The 27,931-nt window shown below is 48.6% G+C and overlaps 1 protein-coding gene across 8 annotated transcripts in view; it reads right to left on the bottom strand.

The window, feature by feature from the left end:
• The window catches only part of ITSN1 (intersectin 1), a 237,227-nt gene that overhangs the window by 35,908 nt on the left and 173,388 nt on the right, over positions 1-27,931 (bottom strand). For 3 of the 8 annotated variants that reach the window (XM_081572905.1, XM_081572904.1, XM_081572903.1), the window contains 5 exons: positions 27,084-27,129; positions 24,563-24,684; positions 21,428-21,545; positions 19,025-19,216; positions 17,120-18,643 (listed from right to left, as the gene is read on the bottom strand). In XM_081572905.1, coding sequence (XP_081429031.1) covers positions 18,642-18,643; positions 19,025-19,216; positions 21,428-21,545; positions 24,563-24,684; positions 27,084-27,129 — 480 coding nt within the window. In that variant the 3' untranslated portion in view covers positions 17,120-18,641. Of the gene's footprint in view, positions 1-17,119; positions 18,644-19,024; positions 19,217-21,427; positions 21,546-24,562; positions 24,685-27,083; positions 27,130-27,931 lie in introns of those variants that run through there. The other 5 variants (XM_081572901.1, XM_081572900.1, XM_081572902.1 and 2 more) reach the window with 3 other exon arrangements.

Below are 27,931 nucleotides of genomic sequence, written 5' to 3'. Positions count from 1 at the left end.
AAGGAGCACAATATACAGACCCATTCTGCACACAGTTTTACAGGATTCACAGACATTCTTGAAGCTTGTTCATGGATTTCATTCCCTCATTCATCTGACAAATATTTACTGATATCCTAACACAGGTCTGGCACTAACTGTGCTGGGTGCTGGGAATTCAAGATGGAAGAGAAGAAACGCCTGACCCTCAGAACATACGGCCATGAACTCAGGGTCTTCAGCTAAGGGTAGTGCCCTCCCCAGGCTGAAGAGGTACTCTCCCCAACAGGCTGAACACGGTACTGCCCCCACAGGCTGAAGGTGGTCCTGCCCCCCCTACGGCTGAAACTGGTACTGCCCCCCACAGGCTGAAGATGGTACTGCCCCCCCACGCTAAAGATGGTACTGCCCCCCCATAGGCTAAAGATGGTACTGCCCCACCAGGCTAAAGATGGTACTGCCCCCAATAGGCTAACGATGGTACTGCTCTCCCATAGGCTAAAGATGTTACTGCCCCACCAGGCTGAAGATGGTACTGCCCCCCACTAAACTGAAGGTGGTACTGCCCCCCATAGGCTGAAGATGGTACTGCCCCACCAGGTTGAAGGTGGTACAGGCTGAAGATTGTACTGCTCCCCAGACTGAAATTGGTACTGCCCCCCACAGGTTGAAGATGGTACTACCCCCCCACAGGCTGAAACTGGTACTGCCCTCGACAGGCTGAAGGTAGTATTGCTCCCCATCAGGTTGAGAGTTGCACTGCACCCACCCCCCAACTCCAGGCTGAGAGTGAATTCTTGGTTGTCATAATGACTGGACTGAACTAGGGCAGATGACCGGCAATATATGGGACAGAGAAGGGCTCACCTCAAATGTCAATAGCATCCCACTGAGAAATGATGGCATTCCTAGAAACTGACAATTCTGCAGCAAGAATGGGGCACATGACCTGAGATACACAGAATGACTGAGGAACCAGACATAACAACCTGTAAGGAAAGATGACAGGAACTGGCTTGCTTTGGATTTCAGCAATTCATTCTTCTGAGTCATCAAGTTTTACACAGTGTGGTTTGGAAGAAGCTCAGAGCCAGAGAAATAGCAGAAAGTCCAGGGTGGATTTGGGCCATTGAATCCCAGCTGCCGGGGCCAGTTCAGGGTGAACTGACCATCTCCTACTCATGGGGTCAGAGGGCAAGAAAAGGCTGTATAGCCTCCTACTCCAGGCAGCTCCAGCCTTCAGTCAATCTACCCAACAGGCCAAGGAGTTTGGGAGGTCAGTGCTGTGTGAGTCTGGTCTGTTGGCCCCAACAAACTCCACCCCTCACTGGCCCCCTTACCAGCCTGCCTGGAGAGAGAGGGATGGTCCAGATGACCTCTCTAGGACCCAGAACACAATGAAAAGTAAAGATTTGGGGGTGGGTGGAGATTGATCTCAGCATCATGTGCCAACAATGCTGGCTTGGAACAGTCTTTTCAGCTACTGAACCAACCCATAGGATACTCTTTTAAAAATTCTTGCTGGTGAATGCCAGACCAAGAAAACCATTTAAGACTTGAAACAGGCGCTTTGAACTCAAAAATATCCTTCCTTTGAAATTTTAATATTTAGAAAAACAAGAGAGCCTAAAAAGCAAGCCATTATTCAGAGTAGGGTAAGTGGAAAGGACATTTCAAATGAGAGGGTTTTCTTTAGGGGTGGAGGGACGTGGTCCTTCTCTCTTTGGGGAACCAGAATAAACATTCTGTCCTGACTTCCTTTCCCAGTGAAAAATGAGAGGGTAAAACACAGCAAATAAATTTCACGGACATCTCAGTGTGATGGAGGGATTCTTACAACTAACTAGAATCCACTTGCAGCTGAAATAATATTGCAAATGACTTCAGGCAGTTAGAAATGATCCCCAATTACAACCCAATCATTAGGAATTAATGATAAAATTCCTAATCTATGTGCCGTCCCTTATAGCTTCATGTAGTTACACACATTTGCAGAACAGAGAGAACCATGATGCTCCCCCCTCCTCCGGAAAGGATTTAAGTCTGGGCCACTAGAGAAAAGTATCTTACCCCAAAAGATCATCTTGTCCCCTCAATGGGACATTGTTCACAGGGACAGCATAATCTAAATAAATTGCTTTGGTACAAAAGTAATCCATGAATATACGCTTATTGTAAACAGTTCAAAAGACACAGAAGGGTAAAAAGCGAGAGTTGCTCTCTCCAGAACCCAAATTATTCTACTTCCTTTTCCAACAGGGACCAGAATTTTTAAAACCAAACCAGGCCCCACAGCAAGCTGGCCACAGAGCAAAGCAAACAAACAGGCCTCGTTCCTGTTACCAATGGGCCAAAATATACTATGAGACGGTCAATAAATACACATTAAATTCCCCCTGAAGTCCAAGAGACACAGAAATAAGCAAGGCAATGTCCTTGTCCTCAAGGTAACTCACAGTTTCCTGGGGGAAACTTGATGTGAAAATTAAATATAAAATAGCAAGCAATAAAGAATGGCCTGCGGGCTGTGCTGATGGTGGAGGCTGCAGGAACTCAGAAAAGTAGATGCTCTCTGTCCTGTTGGAGGTAGGTTCTATGAGGACCTGATCATACTTGTGCCAGGTTTCTATATAGCTGGGGAGGAGGGGGGCATTATGCTGGGGCATGGGGCCAGAGGGCCAGGTAGATGCAGAGATGCTGCAGAAGATAAGCAGGGGGCAGGGGGAGGGGAGGAAGTAGATGAAGTGGGAAGTGGATTAAAGAGGTCATGATGCCAGAGGGATCAAGCAAAGAGCAACATGGAAGCTTGGGCCCTGGTTTTTCATCTTTAAGGGAAAGGATCTACCGATATCAATGAAGACCTTCAGCCCAAATCCTCTGGCTAAATGGCCCCAAGGAACTTCCCTGGTGGTCCAGTGGTTAAGACTTTGTGCTTCCAATGCAGGGTGTGTGGGTTTGATGCCTGGTTGGGGAACTAAGATCCCACATGCCACGCAACAAAGCCAACAAACTTTTTAAAACAACACCAATAATAAATAAATAATAAATAAATAAATAAAATGCTATTTGTGACCCCACGGCAGCCTGCCAGGCTCCTCTGTCCATGGGATTCTCCAGGCAAGAATACCAGAGTGGGTAGCTCTTCCCTTCTCCAGGGGATCTTCCCAATCCAGGGCTTGAACCCAGGTCTCCCACAATGCACGTGGATACTTTACCATCTGAGCTACCAGGGAAGCCCACCCACTCCCCCACTTTAAAAAATTAATTAATTAAAAAGATAAATAAATGGCCCCAAGGTCAGGAGGATCCATGTTAACCCAGTTCCTGGAGCTGTCATCTACACAGAAGGCTTCTCCAGGGTTGGCCTGAGTATAGGAAGTGGAAACTTTGTGGCCCTGGTATCTCCTGCCAGGTGAGCTTACTCCCCTCAAGGCTACCCTGGATCCTCCTGGGAAAATGAATCTAATCTAATGTCCTCCACCTCCAGGGCACAGTGGCATGTGTGAGGCAGCCTGTCATGTAGGAAAGGTAGATGAAGCCCACAGTGGATGGGTCGAAAAAAGACTCGGTGGTCAAAGACATTTTTCCTCACCCTGCAGCTGATGTCTGCACCCCCTCCTTTCTAACCCACATTCTTATATGTATGTGTTCAGTCACTAAGTCATGTTCGACAATTTGTGACCCCATGGACTGCAGCACGCCAGGCTTCCCTGTCTGTCACTATCTCTCAGAGCTTGCTCAAATTCATGTCCACTGAGTGAGTGATGCTATCCAACCATCACATCCTCTGTCGTCCCCTTCTCCTTTTGCCTTCAATCTTTCCCAACATCAAGGTCTTTTCCAATGAGTCGGCTGTTGGAATCAGGTAGCCAAAGTATTGGAGCTTCAGCGTCAGTCCTTCCAATGAATATTCAGGCCTGATTTCCTTTAGGATGGACTGGTTGGCTCTCCTTGCAGTTCAAGGGACGCTCAAAAGTCTTCTCCAGCACCACAGATCGAAAGCATCAATTCTTTGGCGCTCAGCTTTCTTTATGGTCCAACTCTCACATTTCCGTATATGACTACTAGAAAAACCATAGCTGTGACTGCATTTATGCATTCACGCTATGACTGTAACTGTGCTTGATGCTGGGATTCAGTGATGAAGGAAGTAAGACAGGTGTTCGTCCTGTGGGAGTCTTGGTCCACTAGCAGCTGAGCCATCTCATCCACACTCTGATCTTTGCCAATGTGCAATCTCTTTGTCGAGGGCACCATGAACCTTGTCATCCACGCCTGAGACCTCATAGGTGCAAACCCCTAAGACTGGATTTTTATGGGAGGTTTAGAGATGCCAGGTGGGTATGGAGGCCTGTAGTGATAGTTGGGGAAAATTCCACCCAATAGCACCAAAGCCCCCCGGGATATGTCTAACTGAGATCAGGCACCCCTCTCCAGCCTGTCCTGGGTATCCCCCAGGGCCTTCAACTCAGCTGCGCTCAGTCACAGCCCAGAATCTTAAAAGTCCCAACGTGGTTTCCAGATAAGCTTAATTCTCTCCCAAGAAGGAGAATCCAGCTCCATGGGCTGCTAGGCAGTTTCATGACTGTTGAGAAGCGGTGAAAATCAAATTACTCTCAGGGATAAGTCATCTTTTTATTTTGCATCAAGAAGAACTTTAGTAATTTTTTTTTTAATCAAAGGCATATCAGTCATGGCTTTATAACTAATGCTGGAATTTCTGGCACACCGTCAAGCGCCCCATGGTCTGCATTTGTTAGCTCATTCCTGGCCCCTTTAATGTCACCATCCTTGTTTTTCTTTCTTTCTGAGTTCCTTCTTTCAATGTGCGCCATCATGCAGATGGGGTCATCATTTTAGGGGTCCTTGGTGTTGTCATTGTTTAGTTGTTAAGTCGAGTCTTACCCTTTTGTGACCCCATGGATGGTAGCCAGCCAGGCTCCTCTGTCCCTGGGATTTTTCAGGCAAGAATACTGGGGTAGGTTGCCATTTCCTCCCTCAGGCATCTTCCTGACCCTAGGATCGAACCCACGTCTCCTGCCTCTCCTGCACTGGCAGGTGGATTCTTTACCACTGAGCCACCTGGGAAGCCCCTTAGGGGTCCTTACTAGCCACCTTAAATAAATCCTTTGGGTACACAAGGCAGATTAAGGTATTGGAAGTATAAACACATTTTTATTGCAGTATGATGGAGGAGGCTGTGGTTTTGCTTAGAGGGATCTAGGAATATTTTTCAGAGGAGGAGGAATTCAAATTGGGCTTCATTGGGCAAAAAGGCGGGTGGGTAGGCGTGAGGGAATGCAGAGAGGGAGCCGTCAGAGAAAACAGGGGTAAGCGTGGGGTGGTGGGGCCCGGAGGCAGGTGAGGAAGAGGGAAGCAGAGGCTGGGATACCAAGAAGGAAGGAGAGTTAGCATGGATGCTACTCTGAGCAACACGGTTCCAAGCACAATTCATGGATTCAACGGAATCTTCCCCAATAATCCTATGTGGTAGCTACGGCTGGTATTCCCCATTGAAAAGACAGGGAAACGGAGGCACAGAGAAGTTAAGGAACTTGCCAGAGCCTCTGTTAATAAAAGGCAGAGGGACTCAGACCCCCGTGTTCTTGGTCCTGATCACTCTGCCTCTCGCCATGGTGGAGGGGTGATGCGTCAGTCAGCCGGACTGCTGGGACAACGACTGGGTGGCTTAGACAACAGACATGTGTTATCTCACAAGTCTGGAGGCTGGAAGTCCAAGATCAAGATGTGATCAAGTCTTGGCCAGCCGTGTGTCCTCCCATGGACTTTCCTCTGTGTGCCCTCATCCCTGGTGACTCTTTGTGCCCAAAAGTCCTCTTCTTAAGGACACCAGTCAGATTGGATAAGGGCCCATGCTGATGGCCGCATCTTAATGACCCTTTAAAGGCCCCATCTCCAAATACAGTTATATTCTGAGGCATGAAAAATAAGGGTACAAGCTTCAACACAGGAATTTGGGAGACACATGTCAGCCCCTAATAAGCAGGGAAGTACGGTCCAGGGGGCTTTGAATGACAGAGTGAGGCGTCTGCATTTTGTCGGCAGGGGGGTTGCTGTGCTGGGTCTCTGTTTCCACGCAGGCTCTCTCTAGTTGCGGCGAGCTTCCTCTCCATTGTGATGCACACGCCTCTTGTTGCCCTGGCTTCTCTGGCAGAGCACGGTCTCTAGGGTGTGAAGGCTCAGTAGCTGTGGCACACGGGCTCAGTTTCTCCATGGCGTGTGAGATCGTCCTGGATAATCAAACTCATGTCTCCTGCATTGGCAGGTCGATTCTTAACCACTGGACCACCAGGGAAGCCCAGTGTCTGCATTTTCGTCTTTGGTTGGGGAGCTCAGGAAGGTCTGGCTGTATTTTGGGAGGGTCACTGCAGCAGCTGCATGAAGGATGGAGGGGGGTTGTCGCTCTTGAGTTTGGCTGCACATCAGAATCACCGAAGAGGTGAAAGTGAAAGTCACTCAGTTGTGTCCGACTCTTTTCAACCTCATGGACTGAGGCCCGCCAGGCTCCTCTGTCCATGGCATTCTCCAGGCCAAAATACTGGAGTGGGTGGCCATTCCCTTATCCAGGGGATCTTCCCAACCCAGGAATCGAACCAGGGTCTCCTGCATGGCAGGCAGATTCTTTACCAACTGAGCTATCAGGGAAGCTCAGAACCACCTAAGGAGACTTTAAAAAGCCCAGTGTCCCTGCTGTACCCCAGATCCATCAAATCCTACTGGATGGGGTGCCGCCCAGGTGTCCATAACTTGCGAAGCTTTCAAGTGGTTCTGATGTGCAGCCAAGAGTGAGGACCATGCCACGAGAGGGAAGCTTGCCTGGAAACAGGGCACCTGATGTGGAAAGGGAGCGAGATTCAGAAACCAGATCTGTCCAGGCACATGCAGGATGAGGGTGGCCACAATCGCTGAACTGAATGCAGCCCAAGGCAGGTCACTTGGGGCACTTTGTCCAAGGAGACATGATGGCCGTGACCACAGAATGCCATCTTTTGAGGCCATCCACACGCTGGAGTCCAGAGAACTTCTGATGCTTCTTTCCCGGAGACCACACTGCCACTGCCTGACTCCATCGCCAGGGCTAGAGCTTGAAAGGTCACTCTGCTTGATGCCCTCATTTTATGGATGGGACAGTGGAGTCCAGAGACGGATGAAGATCAGGAATAAAACTTCTGCCATCAGGAATAAAACTTTTTGCTCTTGCTGTCTTGGGAAATGCAGACTCACCAGGAAATCATGAGCTTGTAAAAGAGCCGGTTTGAGGATGGTCCATAACCCGTGGCTCTCCTAGTCCATTCCCAGATAGCCCAGTTGAGAGGACACTCCAGTCCTTGGAGCTGGAGACTTCTGGGAGCCAGTGGCAGCCAGGCTGGGTCAAGGCAGCTGGTCTCCTCTGCAAATGGCCTTGGTTGACCAGTCCCAGGTTGACCAATCCCAGGGAAACCCCAGGCCAGGGGCAGCTCTGGACACCAGACCAGATCAGGGTGCTCCACGGACAGGTGGGGACTTCTCACTGCAACGGAACTTTCTTCACAAGGGTCTAAGAACAGCCTGGTCCCCTGCGGTCTCTCCTAACTTGGCCAACTGACCCCGCCAGGATACAAGAGACCACCTGAGCCCGTGACATCTCTTGCTCATTTGTCAGCAACGGCAGAGAGGCACCCAGGTCCCTGCTTTCATGGAGCTTCCATTCTAGCGGAGGGGAGACAGAAAACCAAACACAGAATCAATACATAGTATTCAGGATGGTGTAAGACTGATGAGTAATAAGTCTCACGATTAAGCAGCTCATTGCCTGGTCGAGGGTCTTCTCCTGCGGGTTTATCCTTTCGACAGTGGTGCCTCCCCAGACACAGCGGGTGCACTGTTCTCAGCCACGTGCGGCAGGAACACTGGACATTGGAGAGGAGGGTTTCCTTTCCTTCCAGCGTTGCTGGGGAGGACGGAGTGAGGCTGCGGAACAACAGGGTGCAAATGGGACTGTTCACCCTGGACACTTCCTAAGCAAGGCACCCTGGGTGATACCCAGGTGGAGAGGTAGGTCCCACCCTCGTTTCTAAGCTGACAGGGAGGACTTGGTGTCACGCAATACTAAATTGAAAGGCAGGTACCATTGCTATTTATTCCTGTTTGTAGGTCTTCATGGGATAGGACCTGGCTCCCGAGAAGCTCAAAGTCTAAGGAGGGAGTGTCTGTCTATGTGTCAGTCTCCATCCACTCAGCTTATTAACAAATAAGCGACTGGGATTCAGCAAAGCGCTCAGACCTGGCGGGTGAGTGGAGCTGGCCAAGGCAGCAGAGAAAGAAGGGGTGGAGGCGGGCAAACAGCTGGGGAAGATGGGGTGTGGGCAGTCAAGCCGAGGCCCACCAGTGGCTTCAGCTTCATGCAAGAATCTCAGAGAACGTGATGATAGAAGGTCTGGTTAGGCGAGACTCAATAGGCAAAAGGAAGGGCCGGATGATGGGAATCCATTGACTCAAGCCTGAGCACCACCTCCCACTGGACATGCAGGCACATGGAGCCCTGGGAGGAAGAAGCAGTTCAGGGAGGTTGACTTGCGCCATCTGCAAGGCAGAGAAAGCCTCTGCATCCATGCCGTCTCCCAGCCAGGATGCCACAGTGGGGACCAGTGATGAAAGCGGACCTCTCCATCATGTAATTTGGAAGTCAGATGAGACAGTTTTCCAGAGAGCCAGCTGGAAATCCACTGGGGCATCAGAAGCCTGGACTTCTGTTTAGGGTTGCTGTGGTGATCCCAAAGGTGGCCGAAAGAGCTAGAAAGAACATTAGACCACGAGGCGGCAGATCAGTCTGAGACTTCACCTCTTTAAGCATCAGCGTCTCTTTCTGGAAGCCAGAGTGGCCACAGCCCCTGCCCCTGAAACCCGTTTTGATGCCAGAAACCTGGAAAGTTTTTAGGTTAACAGCAGCCACCTAATGATGGTCCTGTCAGCAGAACAGAAAGGAAGGCCCTGGTTGGGGAAGGCTGAGCACAAATGGGCAAACAGGCGGGACTAAACGAGGAGAGAGCTGGGCCAGGTAAGGGCTTCACATGGGCGGGAAAAGGAAGCAGGATCAAGCAGGGCCTCACAGACCAAATGCAAGATTTAGGACATCATCCCAGGAGCACTGGGACACCCCTGGGCAATTTTAAGCAAAAACAGTTGCATGCGTGTGTGTGTGTGTGTTCTAATATTTATTTATTTATTTGGCTGCCTCTGGTCTTTGTTGCATCATGCAGGAGTTTTCACTGCTGTGTCTGGACTCTAGTTGCAGCCCCCAGGCTCCGGAGCGCACTAGCTCAGTAGTTGCAACACGTGGGCTAGTTGCTCTGAAGCACTTGAGATCTCAGTTCCCCAAGAAGGGATCGAACCCACAATCCCTACGTTTCAAGGTGGATTCTTAACCACTGGACCACCGGGGCAGTCCCGAGTTGTTGGGTTCTCAAAATAACCCTCTGCCTATGGTATGGAGGGAGAAGGCAATGGCACCCCCACTTCAGTACTCTTGCCTGGAAAATCCCATGGACAGAGGAGCCTGGTAGGCTACAGTCCATGGGGTCGCTAGGAGTCAGACACGACTGAGCGACTTCCCTTTCACTTTTCCCTTTCATGCACTGGAGAAGGAAATGGCAACCCACTCCAGTATTCTTGCCTGGAGAATCCCAGGGATGGCGGAGCCTGGTGGGCTGCCGTCTGTGGGGTCGCACAGAGTCGGACACGACTGAAGTGACTTAGCAGTATGGTATGGAGAAGAGGCTGGAAGACGGGAAGCAGGGAGCAGGTACCAGGTAGAAGACTTGGGCGTCTTTATGGAAGGAGCAGGAGAAATCCATCAGCCCTCAGGGCCTTTGCACCTGCCGTTCCTGGGGCTTCGATCGCGCTCGCCCTTGAGGCTTGCATGCCGACTCTCCATGCCCTCTGATCTTCTGCCGCCTGTCGCCTCTCCAGAGAAGCCACGTGCTACAACCCTGGCCCTCTGGCACGCCCAGCCCACTTCATCCACCACCGGCTGCAGTGATTCTGAAATGAGTCTGCTCCTCCTCCCGTTCCTGCAAGCTTCAGGAGCATGGGCGCCTCGTTGCTGGGGTTCTGCTGAGCCCAGTCTTGTCACCTGGATCTGTATTCCTCAGCCAAAATTCCCCAGGAAGGAGCACAGGAGAGGAGCTGTCTGCTAGAAATCGCAGGCAGGCTGGTCTCACAGGTGGTGTCCTGAGCCTTTGATACAATGGTCGGGAGGGGGCAGAGGACAGACAGATGTCCTTCTGCCCCTTGAGGATGGGGGGGGAGGGGAAGGTTCCTGCCAGAGATCACACCAGCGGAGGATTCAGACTGTGGGGTCCTTCCCACGGGGACCTCAGGACTCCAAGGTAACGCCCCAGAGAGGAGGCGGAGGGGGTCTTCTGGCTGTGCCTCTGCTGCTGGGGCTGACTGTCTGGCTTGCCATCAGCTGGAGGGTCAGTGAACAGGGCAGAGGTTCCCAGGCCCAAAGATCCGGATCCTGAGAAGCACAGGGAGGCAGGAGGGAATTAACCTCCTGTCTTCAAGCGTGCTGGGGGCGGCTGCTCAGGAGACAGTACCGTGGGGAAGCACCCCCTAGGGACACACATTCCTTAGCCAAGCCACATGGTTGCTTTAAAAAAACATCGAGCTTCTGGCACGTTTGTGGGCCGAACGTTCCAGTCTCTCCTGGCAAGAGAACATAAGGCCGCAGAACGCAGTGATGAGAAATAAAGGACCCAGTGACTCAATGCCTATGTGACAGGTTTATTGTGGTGCGCCGCCTGGGCCTGCCAACCGAGTCCACAGATGTGACATTTAAAAGCCGCATGCATTCCACTGGCTCTGTTGGCCTCCCCACTGCCAACCAGCCGTGTGAAATCCGGGGCAGCTTCTCCGCCTCTGCTAGGAGGGCTGCTGAGACTGGGGCCCAGGGCCCGGGTGTCCCTGCACGTTTAGAGAGCATGGGGAGGTGTCTGAAAAAAAAAAAAACTGCTGGCTTTGACACGGGTGGGCCTCCCGCTGACACAGAAGGGGGCCCCCCCCCGCTCTGCACACACATGAATGAGACAGTCTGACAGTTTTCGGGGAAGCTGTCCAAGCTCTTCTCTCTGAAATCCCCATCTGCAAAAGCATGTTTTCTGAAAAGTCTTAAAATGCACACAATCTATGGGCTGCCTGAGTTGAATGCAAGAAAGCGGGAAGTCAGTTAAATGCATTCCGTGATTCTCACCAACCAGGCACAAATGCCTCTCCTCCCAGCAACGGTAACAACGAGGCTAATATCTACCGGGAGCTTAACATCTGCTAGGTGCTATTGTGATCTTTCCATCTGGACATGAGGAAACTGAAGCACAATGAGGGTTAACTAATCTGCCCGCGACCACACAACCCGTATGAGGCAGAGCTGGGATTCGAACACTTGCTCTGACCTGCCATCTTGTACTGCTTCCTAGCCTCTAAAAGGGCCCGGGATACAGTTGTGTGGCTTCCCCATGCTCCCCTCTACTATCTCCCTAGAAGAAAATAAAACGTTCCAGGGAATTCCCTGATGGTGCAGTGGTTAGGGTGGCTCAATGGTAGAGAACCCACCTGCCAATGCAGGAGATGCGTATTCGATCCCTGGGTTGGGAAGTTTCCCTGGAGAAGGAAATGGCAACCCATGCCAGTATTCTAGCCTGGGAAATCCCATGGACAGAGGAGCCTGGCGGGCTATAGTCAATGGGGTCACCAAAGAGTCAGACACGACTTAGTGACTAATCAATTACAACCAGTGGTTAGGACTCGGTGCTTTGATTGCCGTGGACTGTTTCAATCCCTGTTTGGGGAACTGAGATCCCTTAAGCCGCACAGCACAGCCAAGAGAAAAGAAAAGCAAGTTTTCCAAAATTTTAAAAGAAGTGGAGTCAAATATTTCACTAATCTTGTAGGTAAGTTGTGTTATTATATACGGCAGCCAAGGAATGAAAATTGAGAAGCTAGGTTGGGCACAGAGCAAGGAGAGCAAGGCTGTGTCTTTGGAAAATCTGCCTGCAGTTGGGGTGAGAAGGACTAAAGGTTGAGGAGGCCAGCGGCGTCTCGAGCCTGTGTGTTTTAGGGGTTCGAATCCTTCCCTCCCATGGAGCCCCAGCTGTGGGAGGACCACATGAGAAGGGGAACTGGTTCTCCATCTTTCCACAGATGCAGCCCCTGATGATGAGCAGGCAGGCGGCTCTGAGGGCCTGGCAGAGATGGGGCTTTTCTTTCTCAGAAGCACCACGTGAGAGAGGAGCAGACGGCAATTCCGGGAGCTGCCTCTGAGAATGTCACTGCAGCTCCCGGACCCTCAGCGCCCTCAGCTACAAACTGCAGGCTGGATGCCCAGTGCTCTCCAAGATTTCAACTTCGTCAACTAATCTACCCGCCACCACCCTGGCCCTTTTCCTGTGAGAGGAACCTGGACTGCAACAGAGTGGACTTGTGTGCATGAAAGCATGTGGCAGGGGCCAAGGCGGGAAAGCACAGCTTGGGCCTTGTAAGGGGAGTCACGTTACATGATACTCTGGCGTAGCATCGTCCACGAAAAATGGCAGCTCCTCCTCCTGGGTCTGTTAGAAGAAGCTGCATCTAGAAGATGCTCTCATTTTTAAAAACACTGAGAGGGTAACAGGCAGGAAGGCCAGAGGTTCCCAAGTGGCAGGAGGTAATAAACTGCACGTGGCAGATGTATTTTTTTTTCCCCTTCTCTACACAAGATGAAAAGAGGCTTCTTTTCATTCTGTGTTGAGGACACTTGGTTCTGCCTTGAGCTGACAACCAATGAGGTTTTTCTTATGGAAATGTTTTTAAGCTGTGTTAATGAAACTGTGTATTTGCTTTGCAATTTGCCTTTCTTCAAAATGGTTCCACCTAAGACTAATTTTTTTTTCTTTTCTCAAACCTTGGGCTGCTAATGGCTCAACAAATCAGTATTCCTGTCAGTTGTTTTATGGCCGGGGGATGACACATCTCCGTGCCATCCAATCTCAAAAATGCATATTGTGGGCAAGGGGCCTGGTGAAACTCCTTCAGCCTTGAGGTGTCTCTCTTATCTGATTAATAGCTTGCTAACAGACATAAAAGACCTTGCTAAAAACTAGCAAGGGGGCACTCTTTCTGTCTTCTGACGTCTATGTCAGAAGCTTTCCCTATCTTGATTATATTTTAACAAAACTTTGCTACGCAAAAAGCTCCAAGTAGTCAAGCCTCGTCTCTGACCCCGGATCAAAATCCTCTCCTCCAGAGGTCATGAATCCTGGCGTAACACATGGCTCGCAGCAGCAACCTTTCAACATGATGGGCTGGGTCAAAAGGAAGGGACACTTCCTCTTTTGAGGCTCTGACACTATGTGCCAAGCAGATGTGGGAACAGCAGCCATCAGCCTCTGCCAGAATCTTTGATAAAGTTATACTTCTCTGCTTGCTGGTGGGACTGTGACCAAGCTACTGATGTGGGCATTTAACTTATCTGTAAATCACTGTCTCTCCATCTATCTGTCACACACACACATACACACACACAACCAGCCTGTTGACAACATAAAATAACATTGCTGCTGCTGCTGCTGCTGCTAAGTCGCTTCAGTCGTGTCTGACTCTGTGCGACCCCACAGACAGCAGCCCACCAGGCTCCCCCGTCCCTGGGATTCTCCAGGCAAGAACACTGGAGTGGGTTGCCATTTCCTTCTCCAATGCATGAAAGTGAAAAGTGAAAGTGAAGTCGCTTAGTCGTGTCCGACTCTTAGTGACCCCATGGACCGCAGCCTACCAGGCTCCTCCATCCATGGGATTCTCCAGGCAAGAGTACTGGAGTGGGGTGCCATCACCTTCTCCAAAATAACACTGTAGCATGCTTAACAGGAAGCTGTATTGACACAACAATTTTATGGCTGATTCTCATCTTCTATAAACAACACAAATTTTTGTGACTCAAGTTATATTATCTTTTAAAAAATGCCTGAGGAGTTTTCAATTTAAAGAACAGAACCTTCTTAAGAGGCAATGGAAACTTCTGAAATGGAATTGCCACACACCAGGAAAACATTCTGGAAGTCTGCTTTTTATGTGTGGCGTTTTCTTAAAGAAAGGCCCAACAGAGGTCTGGCTGCAATGAAATATTCACATGAAGCTATCGTGATCCTTGACCTTATTATGTTTCTCTATCCTACCAGATCCAAAATATCAGACATTTCTAAGAAAGGGCTATTTTTCTGGGCAGTTTTGGAACCGTTGGCATTCCATGCAGTTTCCATAAAAAATTCTCTTGGGTATTTTGGGAACGAAAAAGAATGAATAGGATTAACTTATCACTTTGCTAGAAGGGAAAATGAATATTCACTTTCTCTCAGAAGTGATTTTCACCCCACCAGGAAGCAGGACTGACTGCATGTCAGGTCCATTCTCCAGCTGAGACCAGGGCTGGCACAGAGACCAGGCAATGCCCCAGCATCCCTGGTCCTCAGCCTCCAGCACTGACCACTGATGGAGTGGCTTTAGGAGTAGCCCCTCCCAAGGAGACTTTCTCTGGAGAAGCTCACACCTAAGGGGAAGGGAAGGCAGACACAGCATGGTCTCCTCTCCAGGGGGGATGGATTGTGTGAGGAAAACCTGAAGTCAGACCTTTCCTCTGTTTCACTAATCCCTGGACCCACCCATTCAAGAGGCATTCTTGAGCACCTACCATACAGTATGCCTGGTTGTATGAGTGTATTAGGTTGAATCGCATGCAATTACCGTTTTATAGGTAGAAGAATATTGGCAAATGTTTCATTGGGTAAACCACTTCGAGGGTCTTCCTAAACTAGGGCTAGCAGGGTTTTCTTCTGGTGGCACCCGAGAAGGTGGTGGTTGCTGTTGTTCAGTGGCTCAGTCATGTCTGACTCTGTGACCCCATGGACTAAAGCATGCCAGGCTTCCCTGTCCTTCACGATCTCCTGGAGTTTGCTCAGACTCATGTCCATTGAGTCAATGAGGCTGTCTAACCATCTCATCATCTCAACCAGAGAAGAACTCACCAAGCATTTGTCTGTTCACCCACTAACAGGGAATGTGAGCTGGGTCTAGACTGCTGTGAGACAGGTTAGTTTTACCCTACCGATGATGTGCTGTTGCTGTAATCCTGCTCAGTTTGAGAGGAGCTGCAGAGGACCCGTTACCACTTGCTAGGGGATCTGGGCCTGCCCATTTTTCTCCCAGAACAGGGTGGACATGCAATGACATAAAGCTCTGTAACTTTACAAGGGAATGAATCCTCCCTTTAGACTGGCTTCTCCCAGACATTGTTTTAAGCAGAGGCAGCCTGGAGCGTGGGCCACGTGGCCACGTGGCCGCTTTCAGCTCTCTGTGGGTCCTGCTCTGCACAGCAGAGGTAGCCAGACACAGAAAAGCAAGTCAGAATCGCAAAATGAAGGCCTTCTCATGTGGTCCATCTGCCTCTGGGGCAAAACTGTACCCAAAGTTCAGTCGTAAAAATATTCACCCAGAGCCACAAGGGGAATATTGCCCACAGCAGCCAGAGGGATGAGAGAGACCAGGGTTTCTCAACCCTGGTACTGGTGACATGGGACCATGTTCACTGTGGCAGGGGGGGTCGTCCTGTGCATTGCAGGATCTTCAGCAGCAACCCCAACCTCTACCCACCAGATGCTGTAATCTTCCTTCCCTCTGGTTGAGAAGCCCAGGATCAGATGGACACTACGATCAAATGCAAACTGCATGATCTGTGAAGGGGAAACAGCAAGATTCCTGGGGGCAAACCTGTGTCAACAGAGCCTAAGAGGGTTGATCTACAGACAGGGGGATGGAGAGAAAGAGTTGTGGAGAGTATTATCGTGGACTACCCACCTTGACAATTGCATCTCTGCTAGCCAAAACTCAAAGCTGGAAACAATGACTTATACGGGTGAAGGGGGCAGGGTGGGGGTGGCCCTGGACAAGAGACAGGGCTTTGCTGACCAAGGGGGTGGGCTGGGGGACAGTGATGGGGATCTCTCCCTGCACCTTGGGGCCCCTGTGTGACATTTCTGCCTCAAACAGCCCCTTCTCTTCCCAGCTTCATCCGGCTCCTTCTCATCCTTAGGTCTCCCTTCTTTCTGGAAGGGTTCTCTGATCTCTCCCTGCAGCTGCCCTTCCTGCCTGCTGGCTTTGGATGTCCTCCACAGGGTCACCTGGCATCCATGAGCTCTCCTGGCACAGAATGCATCACCTTCTCTCTCTCTCTCTCACACACACCCCTCATATATTCATGCACGTATATGTATGCAGCAGTTGGTTTTCTGCTTGTTCCTCCCGTTAGAAAGTGAACTCCATGAGGACAGGGACCGTCTTCACTGACAGAGCAGCACTCTCTGCCCCAGAATCCAGAGCAGCGTCCACACCCGGTGAGTCTCTCCCTGCAACTATTTGCTGAACTGATGAAGGAACTCACTTTTCCACTGAATGGCAGGGGAGGACCAATAAGCGAGGTTCCTGAATGGAATCAAGCCCGTGGGCTGTCGTAGCCAACAGTTTCATCAGGGTGTACACCAGTCTGTTTCTGCAAATTCAACTGGAGTTTGCAAGGCAGATACAGATGGCAAACAATAGCATGGAAGATGTGGAAGTTTCAGTATTTACTTACATCTGTCCGCTCAACAGACCCTTTTGTGATACACCTTTCAGACAAATGTGTGGTGCTCTGAGTCACATCGCTCACCTGTCAATGTATCAATAGCACATACTGAAAGCCCGATGAGAGAGTTAAGCACAAAGTTGAATCGCAGTCTTTTTCTTTTTTTCCCCTATTTTTGGCTGCACCATGCAGCGTGCAGGATCTTAGTTCCTTGACCAGGGATCGAACCCCTGCCCCTTGCAGTGGCAGTGTGATGTCTTAACCACTGGACCACCAGGAAAGTCCCGGGAGTTCTATTCTTCAAAATCAGTATTAGGAAGGGTAACTGCACGTTGATCAGGGAGGGGTGGGTAGCAGGGTAAGAGCGAGGGTCCCCATGGTATCTGTGTCATAAATGGACATGTGGGCAGCAGGCCACCTGCTCAGGTCTAGTCTGGCTGGTTCCCCGTCACCACTGCCACCTTCCAACATCAAGAACACAGAGACATTTCCATCTAACTTTTATATGAAGAATTTAATTATCTATACACATAACTAATTCAAAAGGTTGTATTACAGTTGTTAAAGCCGCAGGTTTATATATTTATATATTTTACATTCATATCCATGAAAATACTGACGCGCCAGCGAACGAGGCGGTGTCCTCGTTCTCGGCACCATGTGAGTGGAGAAGGACCTCTACACAATGGCCAGCACAGAATCCCCAAGGGGAGAGACGTAAAAACAGAAGATTGCTACTGTTAAAAAGTCATTAGTAGAACCGCTAGGTTGTGCTTGAGGCTCCCTGCCCCCCCACCCCGTTTTCTGTGCTGTCAGCAACGGTGTTTTTATTGAGAGCTTCCAACTAGTGTTTAAAAGACACACATGGCTTCAGCTACAACATCCAACACATCAACGGACCATGAGCTCCATTTCATATTAACCTGTAGAAATTCCACAGTCTAGTTAAAAAATGTAAACATTGGAAATTAATTGCAGGGAGACTCCTATACATTCTTTCTTGTCAAGAAAATTACTTGTTTGAAATATGTCATTCCATGAAGTCACTGGAATAAAACTTGGTGTAACAGAGACTAAGGCGAGATTGTAGATACTGTTGACCGTGACAACCTCAAGGGTATCGTCTACGGATTTATGGTATGAAAATATGCAAAATTAAAAACCCCAAACAGAAAACACCAACTCAACCAGATAAATCTGAGACCAAACAAAAACACACATGCTTTCTCATGGGGCTTACAAGGTCACTGTGCAAAATAAAATTAATGCAATATGATTAGAGCATCATACAAGGTAATAGCTTTTGCCATGGAAAGAACTAATTTCATATGTACAGGATGTATTATTACATGCTCAGCAAGGTACATCTGATACACACAAACAAGCACAAAACACCTTCTGTTTAATTGGCCTCATTCTACACGTCTTTAAAACAGATACACTGAACTCCTCTGCACTTCTACAGTAGGGGGCAACAACCCAAACTACACAATTTAGTTGATAACACTGGACAAAATGAAAAACAAAAAATACATCAAGTCTCAGATTTATGGACATTTGGAACATGTTTTTTAATAGCACATGCAGCATTCCTTGATAGTGGGTCTTTTTGCAAAACCAAAATAGCAAAGAAGTCATTCATCTTTTTTTTTATTAAAAGGCTAAAAGATTTATTGAAAAATAATTTGAAAACTATTGAAAGCACCTGTGCAAAGGTGGGGGGAAGTCAATTTGAGTCACTAGGAAAGCCACAAAAGGACCCACTACCCTGTGTATTTTTGTAATTTTTTGCATCTATCTCTGCAAGTAATAACTCAACATTGTCATCACATGCAACTAAGGTAAAATGAGGTAAACTGCTCTGCAGTGAGTTCTTCTACTCAGAAGGCAGTAGGTGATCATGCTGGAAGTCACATGATCAAGGCTGCATCTCCCATCATCCCTCGGGGCAGTGATATGGGATAGTGGGTCTCTTTGAGGACTTTCAAGCCTGAGGGGGGGGTGGACAACATATGATTCCTAGAAAAAGGAGGAAAACAACACATAAGCAAAACAAAACAATGAGCAAAATTCAAGCTAGGAAAATGAGTCAGGCATGTAAAACAGCATGGTGCCAAAATGATTAAAAAGGAAAAAAAAAAAAGGCAAAAGGGGGGGAGGGGAGGGAGGGGACATGCTACAGAAGGAATGAATTTAAAAAACCAAAAAAAAAAAACACCAACGAAAACCCCACAAGATAAAAGTCTTGCATTACGAGGAAGGTCTTCAAAGAGACTGTTGCGAATGCAGCAATGGTCTAGCTAAGTTCCGCAAACAAAGCTCGGCAGAATCAGAGCAATGCTGCATGTTTCACCGTGAGACGCCAGAGAGGAGAGGCAACCGGGCCGCTGGGGCACTTACATTGCTGGCTGGGGTCCGTGTCCGTGGTCAGCTTCACGTAGTTGGACGGGAAGAGCCCCACTTGCCCGTGGACTTCGCCTTTCCACCAGTCGGGGTCCTCCTTGTTGAGGACGTTGATGACCTGGCCCTTGTTGAAGGCCAGCTCGTCGTCGTTCTGCGCGGTGTAGTCGTACATCCCGATCACCTGGCACACTGCAGGAGACAGGCTCGGTGAGCGGGAGGGGGCGCGGGCAACCTGAGGGTCTCCAGGCCTCCCGTGCCCCGTCTGTGTCCCTTCCCGAAGAGGGCAGAGCTACCTGGAGGGCTCTGAGGGGCTTTGTGTAAGTGTGGGCTGTGGAGGAAGACGGAGGATTGGAAACCAAGACAACAGCAAAAATGGCTGCTGCTGCTGCTGCTAAGTCGCTTCAGTCGTGTCCGACTCTGTGCAACCCCATAGACGGCAGCTCACCAGGTTCCGCCGTCCCTAGGATTCTCCAGGCAAGAATACTGGAGTGGGTTGCCATTTCCTTCTCCAGTGCATGAAAGGGAAAAGTGAAAGTGAAGTCGCTCAGTCGTGTCTGACTCTTAGCGACCTCATGGACTGTAGCCTACCAGGCTCCTCCGTCGATGGGATTTTCCAGGCAAGAGTACTGGAGTGGGGTGCCATTGCCTTCTCCGGCAAAAATGGCAGACCTCGCTTTTAGTTTCCATCCCATCTTCCTCTTTTATGTGTTTCGCTGTCCGCAGAAAATGGGCAGGGATAAGGGAGAGCTTCCAGGGAATCATTTCGGTTTGAGGGTGGTGATGTTCCTTCAGGATGCTGACTGGGAACACTAGCCCAACTGCGCACACACACAGCTGTGGATCATGGGGACTCGACCCCAGCTCTTTTTTTTCTTTCTTATTTTTTGTTGTCTGTTTGTTTTTTTAAGGTGGAAGGTGATTATCAGCTGACCTCCAAAAAGTTTAACTCTTGTGCTCAGCTGTGTCCGACTCTTTGCGACCCCATGGACTGTGGCCTGCCAGACTCCTCTGTCTATGGGATTTTACAGGCCAGAACACTGGATGGAGTGGGTTGCCATTTCCTTCTCCAGGGGAACTTCCCGACCCAGGGATCGAACCCGAGTCTCCTGTCTCTTGCGTCTCCTGCACTGACAGGCAGATTCTTTACCACCAGCGCCATCTGGGAAGCTCTTAGTGAATAGGAAAACCAGTGTCTTATTCTGCTGAACTTTTGTGTCTCAAAATCTTGTCTCCAAGATGCAATTTCCACATTCAAGGACAATTTTCTTTTTCTCATTTTCCCTCAAACCTACAGGAGGTTACACTGTTTTTATTCCCTGGCATTTTTACACTTCAGAGAAGTCTGCCTAGCTAGGTGTTACCCCTGTTCATCTTTCCTGACTAACCTGTATACAGGCTCAGGCTTTAATGATGTTCCAGCTAATCCCATCCCCTCGGCAAACAATTTCTGTGGGTTTTAACCAACCTGATGAAGAGCACGCCACTGGGCCTCCCCAAGGGAGAGGAGATCCAGTGGGCACCACACCCCTCTGCCCACAGGAGGCCACAGCTCAAGCACAGGGGCCCAGCTGGGGTCAGGAATCAGTCACAAAGTTGGCCAGTCTTTTCATTTCTTGCAAAGACTGCCAAGTTTTGATCTGATTTCACTGGGGATGTATAGCACAGACATTTAGCCACAAGGTGCTGGAAGGAAAAGCCTTGTTTTCCACAAATACCACCCAAGATTCCATTTATGGCTTAAAGACCCAAAGCAGAAGTCGGCTTCCCTAACCTCACCCTGTCACATATTACCAAAGCATCTAATTTGGTCTCTTCAATCAGAAAATAGCCAACCATCTCAGCTGCGGGGCTCTCTGTTCCCTCTTGGTCCCTTTAGGAGAGCGTGTATAACATCCTGCCCATTAATCGAAGCCCCTCTGTTCACAGGAAATGTCACAGGGGAGCTATTTCGGTCTTTACTGAGCAGCACATGACAACCAACAGACCCCTATGGCCTCTCGGCTCAATCTCCTGACCCATTTAGACCCTGGCCATTTATTTTTAGGAGGCCCTTTTTGTCTCCCCCCACCCCCCTTCACTGCCGCCCCAGCCCAAATCCCACTTTAAATAGCTGGAAGGAAATCAAGAGAAAAATCTGGCTTCAATAGCACAGCATTCAGGGCCTCTTTAGGAAGCCGGTTCCAACAAGGACTCTGTTGTACCCAGCACAGCAAAGCTGCTTAGATATTTGGTCCTTTTGAACAACATATTCCATATCACATTCGTGGGGTGTCAGCCCCACCAAGTACAAGAAGCTGTTACAGCCGACGTGAAAGACAACCTCTGCCACTCCACGAGAGAACTGAGTGGGAGGGCTACCAGGAAGCAGACCATTTTCCGAGCAGAGTGTAAACCGCTCACCTGCTGGGAATGCCATTGGCTTTGGTGGGTCTGTTGGAGTGATTTTGCTCGTCCCAGGGCTTAAAAGTTTGACGTAATTAGCAGGAAACCAGCCTATCTGGCGCTTTTTCCCACGTGCCTAATAATAATAAAAAAATTACATTAAAATGTTTCAAAGGTTCATCTTCTTTCATGGTATAGTTTGCTTCCAAACATGGTGCACTTATGCCAAGCTTATACGTAACTAAAAAAGAAATAACATCAATGGTAGAATCTATGGATTACTATATTACAAAGCGAAAACACCGTAGCTGAACTTCAAATTGTGGCAGCCGTTGGGCAGCAGAGCCCAGAATGTTTTCACACGGGCTCGATTGTGGATCACAGTCAGAGGACGATGTAGTGCTTCTAGGATAGAAAACTCTGCTCATTGATAGCTCTCAGATGTCAATTTCAGGTCATGTGGAGATTATGGTTTATGCCAATGTTATATATGGATTTTAGGAATAATAATAATACAATAATAATAATAATGGCAGCAACATGTACTGGGAGCTTCTTATGAGCTAGGCCTATGCTAAACATCTATGGTATATGTAGCTACACAACAATTCTAGAAGAATATCATAATCTCAATGTTACAGGCTAGTTAATGGCAAGCCAAGAGTCACTCTCGCATCTATGATCTTATGGACATTAACTGTACATATACAAGATGACGGACATGCGCTATATGCAGGACCCAAGGGGGCTAAGCTTGACCTTCAAAAGCCATCAAGCCTGTGTGATAGATGAGTCATGTTTCCCATGGTCAGCCCTTTCTCCTTCACTTACTTGAATCTAATTCAACACAAAATCCATTCATTGAGAGCTTACATGCTGGGAGTTCCTGGAAATGGATAGTATATGACTTGAAGGAACTTATAATAAAGTTGGTGAACCAAGACTTGTAATCCTGACATAATTCTAAGAGACAAAGACTCTAATTAGGGATGGTGAGTGTTGTAACTACTCTTCTGCACGCCACCAGGAGCAGGGAATTCAAAACAATTTACAGGGCACACACGCACACCTACCCTCTACCTACTGCCAAAATAAGAAAATAAAATTCAGAGAAAAGGAAGCTTCCCACACCTTACCCGACCCTCTTATCTGATTCAATTTGTCATGAAGGATACTTCTGGGTTACTTTTAGAACGCAGATCAGATTTCACTTTCTTTGTGGTCTGACAGATTTCATGTGCTTGGCTCAAGGAGTAAAGCTTTTATCTTCACACTGAACCCACCCATGGTTGAAGGCACTTCTTTAAAAGTTCCCCCATGTTCATCTATCTGGTATACACTGCCGTGGGGCTCACAGCAACGCCACCATTTCCTGCATTTGTGCAGTTTCCCAAGGGCAGAACACAGAACTCACTGGCAACGTCTTTTTTTCTTTTAAAAATAATTTCTGTTATTTTTTGGCCGTGCCTCGTAGCACGCAGGATCTTAGTTCCCTGACCAGGGATTGAACCCACGTCACCTACAGAGGAGGTGCGGAGTCTTAACCATTGGACCACCAGATGACGTTCCCAATTTCTTCAGCCGTGTAGTCACAGTAGACAAAGTCTGATGAGAGCACCAGAAGCCCTCCTGGGCAGGACGACTGAGGGTTGTAAGAACCCACTCCAGACTCTTTCGTGTAAGGTACTAGGAGGCAGAGGATGAAAAAATACGGTTTCTGCCCTCAAAGAGTTGATAACCTACATGAAGAAGAAAGAAACATGCATGGGAAGCTCAGTAACAGTACTGGCACCAACACTAAACGCCGAGAGAGGCTCAGGCGCTGGGGCCACCGTGGTTCATGGGAAGATGTCGCCTCGGGTAGGACGGTCATAGAAAGCTTCTGGAAGAAGTGGGATCTGGCCAGCTCTTGGGGAGGTGGGGGGTGGGGAGGGAGGAGGCAGGGAGGACCCCGTGGGGAGATGCTATGAGCAGGAAGGCATCGGGGTCTGAGGGCTGCTGCTTGTTTTTCAAGAGAGTAGATCACCGAATGAGGCTGCAGCAGAGACGTCACTGTGAGAGTCAGACCGGCCAGGCGCAGGGAAGGGCAACAGGGCGCACGTGTGAGCAGGCTGAGGAGGAGGCCAGTGGGGACCCCCTTAAGTCCTCAGAACAGGGGAGTCACCTACGGACGGGAAGCCCACTAGGCAACAACTCTCTACAGGAAACGAGACCCTCAAGGCCTCCCCTACCCAATGAAGGAAGAGACATGTCACAAAGGGGAGGGAGGGAAGCCCCTGGCAGTCCAGTGGCTAGGACACAGTGCTTTCACTGCCACGACCCTGGTTCAATCCCTGGTTGGGGAGCTAAGATCCCACAAGTCCTGCGGCACAGTCAAAAAAAAATCAGTAAATTAAAAAAAAAAAAAATTTTTTTTAAACGATGAGGGGAGTCGATTCCAGGACCCCAGTGGAATCCTGAGCCAATAAACTGTATCTTGTCCGCCTCGCTGCCCACCAGCGAGCTCCCAGGGGAAGTTCTGCCTTTGGCTACTCCAGGCTGTACCTTTTATTCCAGCCAAGATACCTTTCTTTAGTCCACCAGCTCACTCTTCACTCTCTGGCACTTTAGTTTCTAATCTTAACCTGCCCCATATGCACAGAAAGCGCTGTATTTCTTTATTTCACCACAATGTAGATCTTTACCTTCTTGATCAAGGTTTATTTACCTTGACAGACTGATGAACTGAGGACGGGCAGACACACACACACATACACACAGGAACTAAAGCTGTTGAGCCACACAGATGTGGCTCTGCCTACAAAGGCATCACACCTTACAGCACCGTGGAGGGGAAGCTCTGCTCCTGTACTGCTGTGACACTAAAGGATGAGAGACTCCATCATGAGCTCTCACCACTCACTGTCTCAACACAAGAATCCTACAGATACATATACATCTTCAGAAGAATCCTCAGCTCTCACATTTCTGTTCCTGGCTCCCCAAATCTTAGGAACAAAATGGCTTTAGATAACGTGGCATCTCTCGTTACACAAATGCAGGATTCAGACAGTGTGGGGGGTATCTGCACTTTGCCATGAAATAGCATCCCTTTGAAATCTTGCATACTGAAATCTAGGCAGAGTATTTTAAACAAATGGAAAAGACACTAACCTGTAGCTCTCCTTCCCACCATCCACCTGGGTTCTTTTTCCGGATCAGGATCAGCTGACCGGGGGCCAGGGTAAGCTGTTCAGGACCCGTAGCTGTGTAGGAGGCAATGACTTGCGCGATTTCTGGAAAACAAGACCAAACATGGTATAGTGCATCGTTAAGAGTCAGGAGAAGGAGAGCCAAGACACAGCCACCTCCCAGGTTCCCAGGTAAACATCCTCAAAGCCAGTGCACAGGGCCGGTTTTCTACTCAGTGACGAAGACTCAGTGGGCCCCCATTCCCTGCAAGGCAAATGCAGCGCTCAGGGACTGGCCTCGCCTTCTGCTTCTGCCTGGTTTGCCCTCATCTCGTGGAACCCACCAGCTTGCCTCCACAAACTACCCACCCTCCCCCTCCGCCTCAGGATGCCAACAGCTGGGCCTCATTCATCCCCACCCGCCTTTGGCACCCACACAGGGCTTATTATCACATGGTCCACGGAAGGATGGTTGAGTGAATCAAGGAACTCAAGTGAAGCCATTCCACCTGCCAGGTACAGTAGAAAAGACAAATTCTGTGTTCTTGAGAAACCACCAGGAGCAGGCACTAGCTTGACTTCTAAACTATGACTTTCTTCAGCCTCTCTTTTCCATCCACAAGACCATTTCCTCTGTGGCTGACATTTTAAGGGTGATCCCTGAATATCAGCTAGGGATCACATCAATGGAAGTTTACTTCTTTTTATGGCAAGTTAAAGGAGGATCCTAGAGTCAAGAGGGGGATTTTAAGCAAAATAGCAATTCAGCACAGAAAAAAAAAAACATAAACAGTTCTGTACTTTTCCTGACTGAACAGTCTCACGGGAAAAAGTCCAGCAGCACCACAGACCAGGCTCTGAAAAGTACACTTCTCCTGGCACAGGCGGTTGACTACGAAAGGACAAAATCCTTCTCTGACTGAATTCTGGCGCATCCTCAGGGACTGCCTTGTGAACTTCTAGAAGCAAGACGGAACAGACTGTTCCATCCCTCTACACTCTCTCCCCATCATAACTGCTCTCGGAAGAAAGAGATGAAGACACAAGGAATGAAGTAAGACAGAGAGAAGGAAAGAAGTAAGAGGCCCATCTCTGACAGCATTTCCTGCGTTAAGGAACATAACCCGCCCCCTCCCCCCACCGCCGACACTGTTCTGTAATCAGCGGCCACCACGCTAGGAGCACGGGGACGTCCTGGTGCAGGCTGGCCCTGTCAGACATGTCCCAGAACTCATAGAAGCAAGAAAGAGCCCAGCTCACACATGTCTGGGCTCCCCTGAGAGCCCAAGGTGGGAAATCTGTGCTGGGGACAAGAATTCTCCCCCAGCACACCAAGGATTAGCTCTAGACTCCAAAGAGTTTTCAATTCGGAAAACATCCAAATTATTATCCTATTTGGCCCCTGGTGTTCCCGCTCCTCAAAGGACCTGGCCTGGGTAGCTGGTGACCTCCCTCAATACTCTTTTCTGTTTTTTTTTTTTGAGCAGCTCGCTGGTTTCAGTGCGATGTTAAGCACCTCTGGACCCTTTGGAATGACCATTTAAAACGTATAGGGTTGGCCAAAACGTTCATCCAGGTTAGTCTGTAAGATGTGATGGAAAAACCCAAACAAACTTTTTGGCCGACCCCATAGCATACTCAGGGTTAAAACAGAGATTTGACTGGGGTGGTCTGATATCTTGAGTCGGTCTGAAATCCTACAGCTACCAGAAAACCCACTTTTCCTTGTCAGGTGAGCCTGTCTGGAGACTGAGCACCGGGCACAGATACACAAGTCCCTCTCTCAGCGCTGTGGTGACCCTCAACATGTAATTTCTTAAGGCTGTAATAGCCAAAGGGCTCAAATGACCTAGATGAGGAAGACAGGCCATACCAACCGTATGATTTCCCTGCTGCTTCTTTCTTCCCTCATTCATGTTTCTATTAGTAGAACATGTGATTTTTGTTTAAATAAACTGAAACACTTTTGAGTTCAGGGGGATGACTATAATTTTGTGCCTTCACTGTGTACCTGAGGAAAACTACTCAAGCTTCTAAATTCATAGGCCCCACTGTCTGATGATACGTGTGGCTCCTCTAATCTCCTCCACTATTTACATCCTGGGACTGAATATGCTTTCAGGAAAGGAAAAAGTACTGAACCTAATGAGAGGAGGATTAAGTAGCAGCTGACCTCAAATCCTACAGCTTCAAGAGTGACAATGTCCTACCATCTTGCCTGAATTATTTCTGCACATCCCAAGAGAACATTCTGTCTGGTAACGTCCCTAACACCCCATGTGTGAAGCAACAGCCATTATTTCATAACCATGGATACACATTATTAATGGATTCCAAGGAAAGGATCTATTCCAACCACTTTTAGAACAGATTCTTTAGTCTTTACTTTTTTTCCTTTCTTTCTTTTTTTTTCAAAAAGGTTTCTGGCCCTAATAAAACATTGGGAGCAACTATCAATTACATTAAAAACATTGAAAAAATAATCATCAGGGTTTGTCACTTACCAGGTTTTTTTCCTAAACTCCCTGTTTTCCCAGCAGTTCCAGAACCCTTGAAACAGAGCAGAAGGTCTCATTTGCATACTGAAGAGTTTTGGTCAAGCAACTTAAAAAACGATGAATGATGTCACGAACCCGCTTGAGCCCCTAAATTCCTTTTTTTCACTCTGGAGAAACACAGCAGCATTTTATCTCCTGACATTACAGTGTGTACCAAGGAAAACACGGGGCAAAATAAGTACTGTAAAGCACACAGCCTTTACTCTCTTCTTGAGAGAAAAATAAGCAAAGTGAGTGGCAATGTACAGATCCCCGAGGGCTCGGGTATTGACTGTGTGTAACACGAGTGTGGCCTGTCCCTGTGTCAAATCAAACAGGGGCTGCCCTGCCAGGAAGACTGTCGGTCTACATCCTAAACACTAAGCTCATGTTTGATGTCCAAATGGTTAATTATTAAACATTTCGCAGACAAAAAAGTACAGAGATTACAGTAGACATCCATGGGCTCAACACCCTGATTTAGTACGTGAATATATTAATATTTTGGTACGCTTTAGGGCTTTCTTTTTTTTTTTTTTAAAGAAGGAAAACAGGACAGCAGCAATTCAAACACCCCTGTCCCCCATTCTATTATCCAAAGAGGTGGCCACTCTCTCCTGTGAGTCCCTTCTATCCAAACTTTACACTGTTTAAACGCTAAAATTTCTCTTTTAATGCTGGACACACAGCACATAGAAGCAGACCATTTTTTCCCCAACTACTCAGTGTTCCAAAAGTGCTCTAGGGTTGAATTCCTTCATGAATACTCATGGAATTTTAAACTAGCTGAGCAAGCCAAGCCGGCAGAGACTTGG

The sequence above is a fragment of the Giraffa tippelskirchi genome, chromosome 2, assembly GCF_054371585.1.
Source record: "Giraffa tippelskirchi isolate mGirTip1 chromosome 2, T2T-mGirTip1v1.2.pri, whole genome shotgun sequence".
NCBI lineage: Eukaryota > Metazoa > Chordata > Mammalia > Artiodactyla > Giraffidae > Giraffa > Giraffa tippelskirchi.
Note: the sequence above shows the minus strand (reverse complement) of the source record. Positions and strands in the feature narration are given on the sequence as shown.